General features: G+C 46.2%; 1 protein-coding gene across 3 annotated transcripts in view; it reads right to left on the bottom strand.

Moving 5' to 3' along the window:
* Positions 1-14,199, bottom strand: part of LOC134904955 (protein Hook homolog 3) — a 155,144-nt gene that overhangs the window by 66,674 nt on the left and 74,271 nt on the right. For all 3 annotated transcript variants that reach the window (XM_063914592.1, XM_063914593.1, XM_063914594.1), the window contains 2 exons: positions 1,700-1,901; positions 1,506-1,616 (listed from right to left, as the gene is read on the bottom strand). In XM_063914592.1, the coding sequence (XP_063770662.1) occupies positions 1,506-1,616; positions 1,700-1,901 (313 nt within the window). The remainder of the gene's footprint in view (positions 1-1,505; positions 1,617-1,699; positions 1,902-14,199) is intronic.

The following is a 14,199-nucleotide window of genomic DNA, read 5'->3' on the forward strand; positions in this document are numbered from 1 at the left end:
GTGTGTACACACGGTAAGATATTTTCTTCCGATTCTGACTATATAGTCAGAATCGGAAGAAAAGATAGTGCAGATCGCAAGGTGACAGTCACCTTGCGATCCCGATCCGATGCCGATGCGCGGCCCCGCGCGGTCGGCATCGGCAGAAAAAATAGGCTGTGCAGGCAAGTCAATCCTGGCTATCTCTATAGAAGAGATAGTCAGGATTGACATCGCACATAGCCAGCATCGCAAGCACACTCATTATGTGCTTGCGATACTGGCTAAGTGCCGACCCGGCCCCCTGTCGCACGGTGAGAATCGGATAAGTCCGAATCTCACCGTGTGTATGCACCCTTATTCTGCCAATTTGTTTATTGATGCACAAAAATATTCTTCTTTGTAGTGTGGTTGAGTGGTTACAATGTATAAGCATGTAACTGGGTCTGAAAATACAAACCATTATTTCTAATGCTCTGGTTTCAAATTGTTAAAGAGTATACACTGATCGCATTGGGATAAGTGTCAACAGCAGCATGTCAAATGCATTTACTATGTAATTTCACTGTGTATTTGTTTATGCAAAATAATAATAATTAATAAACATGACAGTGTCTAGGAGTTCTAAGGCTGCGTACACACCAGACAGACATGTCAGTGGTCCTGATGTTGCACCGACAGCAGTCAGTTCAGGTAAGTATATACACTTACCGATCTGTCACTCAATGGGGCAGATGTATTAAGCCTGGAGAAGTGATAAAGCAGTGATAAGTGGAAGGTAATAATGCACCAGCCAATCAGCTCCTGTCAATTTACACATTGGAGCTGATTGGCTGGTGCATTATCATTTGCACTTATCACTGCTTTATCACTTGTCAAGGCTTTATACATCCACCCTAATGTGTCGGTCCTCTCATCCAGCTGTGACATCAGCCCCTGCAGCAAGTGTATGGGCGGTTGAACACACAGCCAGATGCGCTGATTTAGCTTTAGATATAATCGTTCATCGCTGTGCTAAACAGCTGAAGCAATATGTCTGTGAATGTCATTCACAGACATATTTGAGGTACACACCCGCAGACGAGCTTGTGGTATATCAGATTGAACGGCCAATATATCGCCTAGGGTGTACACAGCTTTAGAACAAATACCTCAAACCCCCAAAGCCGTTTTCCCAACTGAAACACAGGGATAAATTTACTAAAGCTTCCAAAAATGAAAACGGGGGTGTTTTCCTATCGCAACCAATCAAATTCTATCTATCACTCTCTGGGATGCAAAAGAGAAATGACAGCTGATTGGCTGCTACGGACAATGCCTCCTCTAATCATTTTCAGACATATTCATAAATTTACCCTACAGACGCATCCAGTTTCAGATTTAAGTGTGTGACATTAATGTCCATTAATTAAATGGATATTAATCCTGTCACATGCTCCATGCAGCAAGATTGCCCTGTCTGTTACTGGTTTAAGTACAGTTATCATGAGTTTTCTTAATGCTGATCAAAACAAAATGCTACTTACATCCTTTTCTTTTTGTAAGCTGTCAATTTTTTCTTTCAGTCTTTTGTACTCGAAATCCAATTTGTCAGCTTTTTTAGATTCTTCCGAGAGTCTATTCTGCAGCTCAACAACCTGTTTACAAAGTTGCATGTGTTTCATTAGAATGAACAGAAGTGACAGATTTGTTAATGAAAAATGTAAAGTTTTAGACCTACCTGTCTCTTGTAGGTTTCAAGCTGACTACGAGCAGCATTCGCCTTCCTGAGCTCCTCCTCCAGGCTCACTGTATTTTGCATGTACATGGTGTTTTTTTCCTCTAGAAGCTTCACCTGCCTTCGCAAATCCCCAAGATCTTCCAGTTTTTTCTTGTATGACTCTACTTGACTCTCCAGTTTTGCTACTTTATCCGAAGAATGCCTGATACCAACATTCAACAAAATGGCCTCTATATGAATTCAATCCAACAACACATACACAGGTTCCATTTTTTTGAACAATCATTTTAATGAATAAATAAATATATCCAAAATGAGGTGTCTTTTAACATCAAAAATTACTCAATTTCAAAAAACACAGGGGTTGTTCTAAAGCACCAGTAAATAAAAAAATTTTTTTGTGCACTTGCTTTTTTGATTATGGCACAACACTTGCATATGAAGTGTTTTTACAAACTGTATTTAAAATATATCTGAGGTATATACATCAATGCTTAGAGTGACAGTGGAGAGAGGTAAAGTACCAACCAAGCATCTCCTGTTATATTAAACATAGCCTGTAACATGGTAGTTAGGAGCGGATTGGTTGGCACTTTATCTATTTATGCTTACGCATATACCCAGTGTCCGGGAGCGTGGCATCCAGTGAGGGAAGGATTGGGCCTCCCTGCAGTTCTCACTGAACTTTTGGGAGACATACATTTAGTATGATTATATCATAGATGTATAAAAGATATCTGCAAAATAGCAAGTGATCTACCAACAATTGCAGAAAAAGTTCTACAGAAAATAAAACCATAAAAGGAGGGTAATCAACTCTTGCTATGAAGCACACAATACAGTTATGTGCTATTACTAATAGGACCTACACCACAACATTTCAATCAAGCAGCCAATTTAATATTGAGTCCTTGCCATAAGTGTCCATCTGATCTGACTTGCATTGTACTGAATAATCATACATTATTCATACATCTGTATGATCTTTAATAACGATTGCTTATCAATTGCTCCAGCAAGGTAATATGAAATACCGACATACAGATACAGAACAGGGGGGAGATGTACGGTATCCGGTCTATAGATCTGTACTAAAAAGGTCTACAGTCAATAGGTCGACCGCTAATGGTGGTCATGCATTAAGTCGACAGTCAAAAAGGTCGACAGGGTCAAAAGGTTGACACGTGGTTTTTTTTTTAGGTTTTTTTTTTTTTATTTCTACATTTTTTGCTGCATTTACTATCCATGTCACAAACTATTACCTTTAGTAACCTTGTGGCGAGTGAAGTGGAGGCAAGCCAACGAGCCCGAGGCGTGGCGAGTGGACGCATTTCATCAAATTGACTATCCATGTCACAAACTATTAACTTTAGTAACCCTGTGGCGATCGAAGCGGAGTGAGCCACCACGCCTTAAGCGCGGCGAGCGAAGCGAGCCCGCGTGTGGACGCATTTCAACAAATTGGGGTAAAACATTGTTTAAAAACACCCCTCAAAAAAGTTTGTGTGTCGACCTTTTGACCATATCGACCTAATGACTGTCTATCTTTTTAATGTCTAGCTTATGTATCACACCAGAGATGTACTAAGCCTTAAAAGTGATACATTTCACGGTGAGAAAATACCAGCCAATCAGATACTAATTGTCATGTCACAGGGTGGGTTTGAAAAATTACAGGAGCTGGTTGGCTGGTACTTTATCACCGTGAAATTTAGCACTTTTCAAGGCTTAGTACATCTGACCTATAGAGAGACATGCCAAATTGCTATCAACATTATCAAAACATTGGATTAGCATTACACAGTAAAACATATTAGCACACAAGAAAAATAGATTTATGTTCACACCTGGTTAAATCCTTTTCTTCAACTCCATAGCGGGCATAGGGTTGACAATGGGTATAGCTGGAGAGAGAAATACTGGGCACCAAACAGTTACTTATTTTTTTCCCAGCAGCCTAGGGCTCCTTCTCCACTATACCCAGTCCCCAGCTACAGGCCAGCCAGTTACGATGGCAAGCCCACAGCTAGAATGAGAAGGAGCAGGAAACCTGGCACACACTCAGATACACCCACAGAGAAAAGGTGCGCAGAGAACTGGAATAACAGGAACTAACCGCAAGCTAGGTGTGTCAGGGTGGGCACCCTGTGCCCCCTATGGAGTCGAAAAATGGACTGAATCCAGTAAGAACATAGATCTCTTTTTCATCTTCCTCCACTAGGGGGCACATGGTTGACAATGGGGCGTTCCAAAACTGTCCCCCTACGGGACTAAGCTGCACTGAGAACCCTTCACCCGAAGGCTGCATCCAAAGAAATAAATGAATTTGTGGGAATTGGACCAGGTCGCTACCTCACAAAGCTGGTCCGCAGAAGCGCCACGTTGAGTTGCCCAAGAAAGTCCCACTGACCAGGTGGAAAGAGCAGGCACCATGGCAGGGGCAAAGAGGTCCGGCGTAGAGTAAGCCCGACAGAAAGTCAAACAATTCCACCTGGCCAATACGGATTAATAGCCTGCCACTGATTAGTAGACTGCCAACCTCGTTTGTGGAAGTAGATAGGACCAAAGATAACTTGTCCTATGGAAATCTCTAGACCTGGCCCTATAAAAATAGAGGGCTTTCACAAAATTAAATTAGGCCTTCTCCGGCGAAGAGTCTTGTACCTGGAAAAAGGAACCACTTTCTCCTGGTAGTTGCGAAATCTAGACAAAACCCCTGGAAGGAAACCCGATAGTGTACGAAGAATGGGACGGTCCAAGAGGAAATTCGAAAGAGTGACAAGACAAGGCACTCAAGGCGATCACTGTCTGGTGCGATGTGATGGCAATGAGGAAGACAGTCTTTCACGGAAGCCAACGAATGTCCACTGTATTGAAAAGCTCAAAAGAGAAGTCTGGAGAGCCCAAAGCACCAAAAATAGGGTCCATGAAGCCACCGGGGAACGAACAGCAGCTGCATATGGCGGACGCCCTGAAGGAATGTCCGGACATCGGGGAAGAGCGCAATCTGCCTCTAAAAGAGAACAGACAGGGCTGAAACCTGTACCCTCAAGGAAAACAATAGTCTGCAGAATCAACAGGACTCATGAGAGCTGCAACATCCTTGGTATGAAGCCTCTAGCCAAACAGAAATCAGAGTAGGTTCTCTAAACTCTGCTATAAATTCTGGCTGAAGAGGATTTTCAGGCCTTAAGCATGATACGAATAACCATTCTCAAAAACCTTGTTGCTCTTAAGATGGATGTCTGAAGAGCCAACCCGTCAAGGAGAGGCGGGCCCAACCCGAATGCAAGGTCCGATCTGAGAGGAAGATGCAGTGGCGCACCGATGGAGAGACGTAGAACATCTGCACACCACAGCTGCCATGGCTAGTTCAAAGCCACAAACCCGCAGGAACATTGAGGTCAGAGGAAAGATAGATCGAAACTTGAATATCCCCTGTACTGCTACAGCATCCACCAAGAGAGCTCTAGACTCTCAGGCACAGGAACTGCATCTCAGTAGCCTGTGGCAGCCAGTGGTTGTGGCGAGACACCATCCTATCCATGTATGGCTATCCCCAGCGACGAACTAGGAAAGGTGAATGCCGGAAGAGGATGCTCTGCCCAACCATGGATGCAGCCAACCTCCTTCATGGTGCCATGACTAAGTGTCGTCATGAAGGCAAAGTTTGTTACTATGTCCGTTTGCAGCTGGATCAGACGATACTGCAGTAGTAGCTGAGCTAGGAGTAGCAGAGCTAAACCGATAGCTCTGAAGATCCCTGGAAAGTACAGAAATTGGATCGGTAACCTGCTTTTCTGAGCCGTCCACCGTCCGTGAAAGGACTGAAAACTGGTTACTGCTCCATCACCTGCGAAGATCTGCGTCGGTGGTGAGGACTTAGACTTGGATCCAAAAAATAGGCATCCCCTATCTATGTGGGACCCCTGGAGCCACCACAAAAGGGAGTGTCTGATCCCACGAGAAAGAATGAACATCTGTGCCTTTAGCTACAGAGGGAATCTAATCCACCGAGCTAAAACTGCCATTTGAAGAGGCCAGGATTGAAATGGATTATACTTCACCATGTCAAAGGTGGAAACTGGACAGCTCAGGAGCTGTATACAAGAGACAAATGTCTGTCGGCAAGATCAGAAGTCTGTCTACAGGGAGGAACACCCGATGAACTCTGGAATTCAGTAAGGCTTTCAATGTAACATCTCCTAAGACAAGTTGAGTCAAGAAGAAACTCTTCCGGTCTATGATCCTTCTGTGGGACTGGAGAAGATCTATCATGAGACAGATGTGTTCTCTGAGGACATCCGGCGACTGAGCCAGGACAAGCAGACATTCAGATAAGGTTAAAATCGGAGACCACTGTGCCGAATATAAGCTGTCATGCCCTATGTGCAAGCACAAGGAGCTGTGGACCATCCAAATGGTAATGCCAGAAACTGGAAGTGATGCTCACATACTTCCAACCTGTGTAAGCAATGGTGGCTGACTCGGATGGAAATCTGTAAGGAGGCATCCTGAATATCTAAGGATGCCCCAAAATCCCACGATTCCAGAGGCAGAATGATGGAGTGAAGAGACTGCATGCAGAACTTGGGAATCCTCAGGTATATGTTTAGTGCCTGCAGAATAAGGATGGGCTGAAATTAGTTGCCCGGTTCCTAAGTCAGGAGAGGTTGGTATAGAACTCCATACCTTTTTTTAAGATGGTAAAATCAGGATGAAGATCTTAGAGGCCAGAAGTGTACGGATGGATTTACCTGAGAGCTCCCAATGTTTCTGGAAGTACTAGAAAGGTGGTGGCCAGGACTCGAGGATGCTTCTGAAAAGTCAGAGCATATTCCTGGGAAACTACACCTCTGACCCAGTCATCTGACATGTTTCCCATCCATACCTTGGAGAAACAGTGAAGCTGGCCTTCCTCACTGGGGTCCAACTTATGTGGCACATCTGTCAGCTGTCTGGTGCACCAAGGCTCCCCACCTTAGGACCTACAGCCCTTAGAAGAGAAAATAATCTAGGAAAAAAGGAATGAAAATTAGACGTTCTGAATTCCTCCAGCTGTGGGGTGCAACAGAAGGAAGGCAAACTGCCCTGGGTGCTGTCACTGCAGCGACTATCCTGTCCAACTCTTGACCAAGAGGATATCTCTTGAATATAGGAGAGACTCTAAAGTCATCTTAGTACCCGTGTGAGCACACCAGGAACGCAGTGTAAAGGTCAAGCACTTGAGTCCACAGCCGCTCACCAGTTTAGGTAGGAGCACGCTGTAATATGCCTACCTCTAGTGCAGTCACTAACCTAGCCATCCAAGCAGATGTGAGGAGCTCCCCAGGTCTGTTGAATCTATCGTCAGCAATATCGGGGGTCTGCTTGGTACGCTTGTCAAAAAGAGCAGATTTCACTGCCTGTAGTAGTGCCGCTATATACTGTACACTGTAATAGGTATTTCTCTGCACAGAGGATGTCTCAACATCTGAGGGAAAATAAGAATTTACTTACCGATAATTCTATTTCTCGTAGTCCGTAGTGGATGCTGGGAACTCCGTAAGGACCATGGGGAATAGCGGCTCCGCAGGAGACTGGGCACAAAAGTAAAGCTTTAGGACTACCTGGTGTGCACTGGCTCCTCCCCCTATGACCCTCCTCCAAGCCTCAGTTAGGATACTGTGCCCGGACGAGCGTACACAATAAGGAAGGATTTATGAATCCCGGGTAAGACTCATACCAGCCACACCAATCACACCGTACAACCTGTGATCTGAACCCAGTTAACAGCATGATAACAGAGGAGCCTCTGAAAAGATGGCTCACAACAATAATAACCCGATTTTTGTAACAATAACTATGTACAAGTATTGCAGACAATCCGCACTTGGGATGAGTGCCCAGCATCCACTACGGACTACGAGAAATAGAATTATCGGTAAGTAAATTCTTATTTTCTCTGACGTCCTAGTGGATGCTGGGAACTCCGTAAGGACCATGGGGATTATACCAAAGCTCCCAAACGGGCGGGAGAGTGCGGATGACTCTGCAGCACCGAATGAGAGAACTCCAGGTCCTCCTCAGCCAGGGTATCAAATTTGTAGAATTTAGCAAACGTGTTTGCCCCTGACCAAATAGCTGCTCGGCAAAGTTGTAAAGCCGAGACCCCTCGGGCAGCCGCCCAAGATGAGCCCACCTTCCTTGTGGAATGGGCTTTTACAGATTTTGGCTGTGGCAGGCCTGCCACAGAATGTGCAAGCTGAATTGTATTACAAATCCAACGAGCAATAGTCTGCTTAGAAGCAGGAGCACCCAGCTTGTTGGGTGCATACAGGATAAACAGCGAGTCAGATTTTCTGACTCCAGCCGTCCTGGAAACATATATTTTCAGGGCCCTGACTATGTCCAACAACTTGGAGTCCTCCAAGTCACTAGTAGCCGCAGGTACCACAGTAGGTTGGTCCAGATGAAACGCTGAAACCACCTTAGGGAGAAAATGAGGACGAGTCCTCAATTCCGCCCTGTCTGAATGGAAGATCAGATAAGGGCTTTTACAGGATAAAGCCGACAATTCTGACACGCGCCTGGCCTAGGCCAGGGCCAACAGCATGACCACTTTCCATGTGAGATATTTTAACTCCACAGATTCAAGTGGTTCAACCCATTGTGACTTTAGGAACCCCAAAACTACATTGAGATCCCAAGGTGCCACTGGAGGCACAAAAGGAGACTGTATATGCAGTACCCCTTTTACAAACGTCTGAACTTCAGGAACTGAAGCTAGTTCTTTCTGGAAGAAAATTGACAGGGCCGAAATTTGAACCTTAATGGACCCCAATTTTAGGCCCATAGACACTCCTGTTTGCAGGAAATGCAGGAATCGACCTAGTTGAAATTCCTCCATCGGGGCCTTACTGGCCTCGCACCACGCAACATATTTTCGCCTAATGCGGTGATAATACTTTGCGGTTACATCCTTCCTGGCTTTGATCAGGGTAGGGATGACTTCATCCGGAATGCCGTTTTCCTTCAGGATCCGGCGTTCAACCGCCCTGCCGTCAAACGCAGCCGCGGTAAGTCTTGGAATAGATAGGGTCCTTGATGGAGTAGGTCCCTTCTTAGAGGTAGAGGCCACGGGTCCTCCGTGAGCATCTCTTGAAGTTCCGGGTACCAAGTCCTTCTTGGCCAATCCGGAGCCACGAGTATAGTTCTTACTCCCCTCCGTCTTATAATTCTCAATACTTTTGGTAAGAGAGGAAGAGGAGGGAACCCATACACTGACTGGTACACCCACGGTGTTACCAGAGCGTCCACAGCTATTGCCTGAGGGTCCCTTGACCTGGCGTAATACCTGTCCAATTTTTTGTTTAGGCGGGACGCCATCATGTCCACCTTTGGTTTTTCCCAACGGTTTACAATCATGTGGAAGACTTCTGCTGAGGAAGTCTGTTTCCCAGTTGTCCACTCCCGGAATGAACACTGCTGACAATGCTATCACATGATTTTCCGCCCAGCGAAAAATCCTTGCAGCTTCTCTACGTGGGCGACTGCCGTGTTGTTGTCCGACTGGATCAGCACCGGCTGACCTTGAAGTAGAGGTCTTGCTTGGCTTAGGGCATTGTAAATGGCCCTTAGCTCCAAGATATTTATGTGAAGTGATGTCTCCAGGCTTGACCACAAGCCCTGGAAATTCCTTCCCTGTGTGACTGCTCCCCAGCCTCGCAGGCTGGCATCCGTGGTCACTAGGACCCAGTCCTGAATGCCGAATCTGCGCCCTCTAGAAGATGAGCACTCTGCAACCACCACAGGAGAGACACCCTTGTCTTTGGTGACAGGGTTATCCGCTGATGCATCTGAAAATGCGATCCGGACCACTTTTCCAGCAGGTCCCACTGGAAAGTTCTTGCGTGGAATCTGCCGAATGGAATTGCTTCGTAGGAAGCCACCATTTTTCCCAGGACCCTTGTGCACTGCTGCACTGACACTTGGCCTGGTTTTTGGAAGTTTCTGACTAGTTCGGATAACTCCCTGGCTTTCTCCTCCTGGAGAAACACCTTTTTTCTGGACTGTGTCCAGGATCATCCTTAGGAATAGAAGACGTGTCGTCGGGATCAGCTGCGATTTTGGAATATTAAGAATCCAACCGTGCTGCCGCAACACTACTTGAGATAGTGCTACCCCGACTACCAACCGTTCCCTGGATCTTGCCCTTATCCGGAGATCGTCCAAGTAAGGGATAATTAAAACTCCCTTCCTTCGAAGGAGTATCATCATTTCGGCCATTACTTTGGTAAAGACCCGGGGTGCCGTGGACAAACCAAACGGCAGCGTCTGAAACTGATAGTGACAGTTCTGTACCACAAACCTGAGGTACCCTTGGTGAGAAGGGTAAATTGGGACATGGAGATAAGCATCCTTGATGTCCAGAGACACCATATAATCCCCTTCTTCCAGGTTTGCCATCACCGCTCTGAGTGACTCCATCTTGAATTTGAACCTTTGTATGTAAGTGTTCAAGGATTTCAGATTTAAATTAGGTCTCACCGAGCCGTCCGGCTTCGGTACTACAAACAGCGTGGAATAATACCCCTTTCCCTGTTGTAGGAGGGGTACCTTGATTATCACCTGCTGGGAATACAGCTTGTGAATGGCTTCCCATACCGCCTCCCTGTCGGAGGGAGACGTCGGTACAGCAGACTTTAGGAAAACGGCGAAGGGGAGACGTCTCGAATTCCAATTTGTACCCATGAGATACCACCTGAAGGATCCAGGGGTCCCCTGTGAGTGAGCCCACTGCACGCTGAAATATTTGAGACAGGCCCCCACCGTGCCTGAGTCCGCTTGTAAAGCCCCAGCGTCATGCTGAGGACTTTGCGGAGGCGGGAGAGGGCTTCTGTTCCTGAGAACTGGCTGTTTGTAAAACTAAACTTTCACTAAGAAGCTCAGGAGAGCCCCTAGTGTGCACCCTTCTCGGCCGGGCACAAAAATCTAACTGAGGCTTGGAGGAGGGTCATAGGGGGAGGAGCCAGTGCACACCAGGTAGTCCTAAAGCTTTACTTTTGTGCCCAGTCTCCTGCGGAGCCGCTATTCCCCATGGTCCTTACGGAGTTCCCAGCATCCACTAGGACGTCAGAGAAACATACATTATAGTAAGAACTTACCGTTGATAACGGTATTTCTCCTAAGTCCACAGGATAACATTGGGACATGTTGACGCGACAGCGGATTTGCACCAATCGGTCAAAGCTTTCGGCCTCCCAGCATGCAAAGGGCCCGTCCATATATCCCCTCCTCCTGGCTCAGGCAGGTTGTTTTTCCCAAAGCTCAAGGCAGGAGCATCATAGAGAGCACTAATCAGGCGAGAAGAACACACATGCACACCCTTCCGTACAAGAAGGAAGAGATTAATGATTGAAAGGATCCTCAAATCAGGTGCGTCAGGGTGGGATCCCTGTGTACTTAGGAGAAATACAGTTATCAACGGTAAGTTCTTACCATAACGTATATTTTTCCGACATGGTCCACAGGTTATCCACGGGATAACATTGGAATGTCCCAAAGCAATTTAGTGGTGGGGACGCTCCTGACTGGACAGGAGAATCCTTCGCCCAAATTCAGCGTCCTGAGATGCAAAGGTATCAAAGGCATAATGTCTAATGAATGTGTTAATGGAAGACCATGTGTCTGCCTTACATATCTGTTCTGCAGAAGCACCACGTTGTGCTGCCCATGATGGACCTACCTTACGAGTAGAGTGAGCAGAGACATTGGTGGTCATTCAGAGTTGTTCGCTCGCTAGCTGTTTTTAGCAGCCATGCAAACGCTATGCCGCCGCCCACTGGGAGTGTATTTTAGCTTAGCAGAAGCGCGAACGAAAGGATCGCAGAGCGGCTACAAAGTTTTTTTGTGCAGTTTTAGAGTAGCTCAAAACCTACTCAGCGCTTGCGATCACTTCAGACTGTTCAGTTCCTGTTTTGACATAACAAACACGCTCTGCGTTCGCCCAGCCGTACCTGCGTTTTTCCTGGCACGCCTGCATTTTTTCGAACACTCCCTGAAAATGGTCAGTTGACACCCAGAAACGCCCACTTCATGTCAATCACTCTGCAGCCAGCAGTGCGACTGAAAAGCTTCGCTAGACCCTGTGTAATACTACATCGTTCGTTGTAATAGTACATTGCGCCACATACGCATGCGCAAAAGTGACATTTTTTTCCCTCATCGATGCACACCGAACTAATGCAGCTAGCGAACTCGGAATGACCCCCATTAGCCGTAACAGGGAGATCAGCTTGAGAATATGCTTCTGAAATTGTCATCCAAAGCCACCTTGCCAGTGTCTGCTTGTCAGCAGGCCATACTCTCTTGTGAAATCCGTAGAGAACGAAGAGAGTGTCTGTCTTTCTGAAAGCACTGGTACGATCTACGTAGATCCTTAAGGCACGGACTACGTCCAATAATGCATCTCCCGCAGAAAGGTCCTGGCCCTGGAATGCCGGGACTACAATTTCTTCGTTTAGGTGGAATTTAGACACCACCTTAGGAAGATACCCAGATTTAGTTCTGAGAACCACTATATCTGGATAAAAAAATAAAAAATAAAAATCAGAAAAGGAGGGCGATATAATGCCCCTAAATCTGAAACTCTTCTAGCTGAATCAATCACCAGTAGAAAGAGAACTTCAGCTGTCAACTATTTAAGATCCACTTGTTTAAGTGGTTCAAATAGGTCAACTTGGAGAGCCTTTAGGACTAAACTTAAGTCCCAAGGCACTGTAGGAGGAATAAAAGGAGGTTGAATGTGCAGCATTCCCTGGAAAAAAAGTGCACACAACCTGTAGGTTAGCAATTTTCTTTTGGCACCATACAGTTAATGCTGACACTTGCACTCTCAAGGAAGCCACTTGTAGACCTTTGCCCATTCCTGCTTTAAGGAATGCTAAGACCCTGTAAACTCTGAAAGACCTGGGATCAAATTTCCGGTCACAGCACCATTGATTATAGGTTTGCCATATGCAGTGATAAATGCGAGCAGTGGACGGTTTCCTTGCTCTGAGCATAGTTTGTATTACCTGTTGTGAGAATCCTCTTGCTTTCAGGATGGAAGTCTCAAGAGCCACACCGTCAAAGACAGTCGATCCAAGTGCTTATGATAGCAAGGACCCTGGGACAGTAGATCCGGTCGTTTGGGGAGTAGGAATGGAGCATCCATCGACAACTTTTGCAGATCTGTGTACCAATGTCTTCTGGACCAAGCCGGAGCTATTAGTATCACGGTGCCCTTTCCTCGGTTTACCTTTTGCATTACCCTGGGTAATAGGACAATGGGAGGAAACACATAGGCTAGACGAAAGTCCCACCTATCTGACAGGGCATCCACAAAGATCGCTCTGGGATCCTTTATTCTTGTTCTTGACCCGTATGCGGTAACTTTGTTGTTCTGGCGTGACGCCATGAGATCTCTCTCAGGTAACCCTCACTTGTCTACCAGAATTTGGAAGATCTCTGGGTGTAAAGCCCATTCGTTTGCATCAATGGTGTGTCGACTGAGAAAATCCGTTTCCCAGTTTAGGACTCCCGAAATGAACACTGCGGACAAGGCTGGAAGATGAAGTCCTGCCCACTTTAATGTGTGACTTACCTCCTTCACTGCATTCTGGCTGCGAGTTCCTCCCTGATGGTTGAGGTACGCTACTGCCGTTGCATTCTCCGAGCCCATTTGGACTGGTTTCTCCTGAAGGATGTCCTTTGCCTGAATAAGTGTCATGTATATGGCCTGAAGTTCCAATATATTTATTGGCAGGCAACTTTGTTCCTTGGTCCACTGCCCCTGGAAGCAACTTCTTCCTGACACTGCTCCCCAGCCCTGAAGACTGGCATCCGTTGTCAGAATTCCCCAATCTGATATCCAAAAGGGTCTTCCTTTGTTCAGATGGGATGTCTGTAGCCACCAGGTAAGTGACCTCCTTACTCCCCGAGGAAGGACCATAGTCTGTTTTTATTGTCTAATGAAAACCATTCCATTTGGAAAGGATCAGACGTTGCAGAGGCCTTGAATGAAATTGAGCATACTCCACCATGTCAAATGTCGACACCATCAACCCCATCACATGCATTGCGGCATGACAGGATATCCTTTGACTGTGTAGCAGCTCCTGAATCCTTGACTGAATCTTCTATATTTTGTTCAGAGGTAGAAATACTCTCTGAAGACCTGAATCCGGTACAGCCCACAAATGAGTCATCCTTTGTGACGGAACCAGGGACGACTTTGTCCAATTTATGAGCCAACCCTGTCTCTGTAAACAAGCTATTGTCTGTTGCAGATGACATTGAAGCAATTCCTGAGACTGTGCCAGGATTAATAAGTCGTCGAGGTATGGAAAAATCCTTATCCCTGCTGACGGAGATAAGATGCCATCACCACCATAATTTTGGTGAATACTCTGGGATCTGTGGCCAGTCCAAAAGGTAGGGCCTGAAACTGAAAATGATGCTGGAGGATAGCAAACCTG

Source organism: Pseudophryne corroboree, chromosome 1 (assembly GCF_028390025.1).
Source record: "Pseudophryne corroboree isolate aPseCor3 chromosome 1, aPseCor3.hap2, whole genome shotgun sequence".
NCBI classification, from domain to species: domain Eukaryota; kingdom Metazoa; phylum Chordata; class Amphibia; order Anura; family Myobatrachidae; genus Pseudophryne; species Pseudophryne corroboree.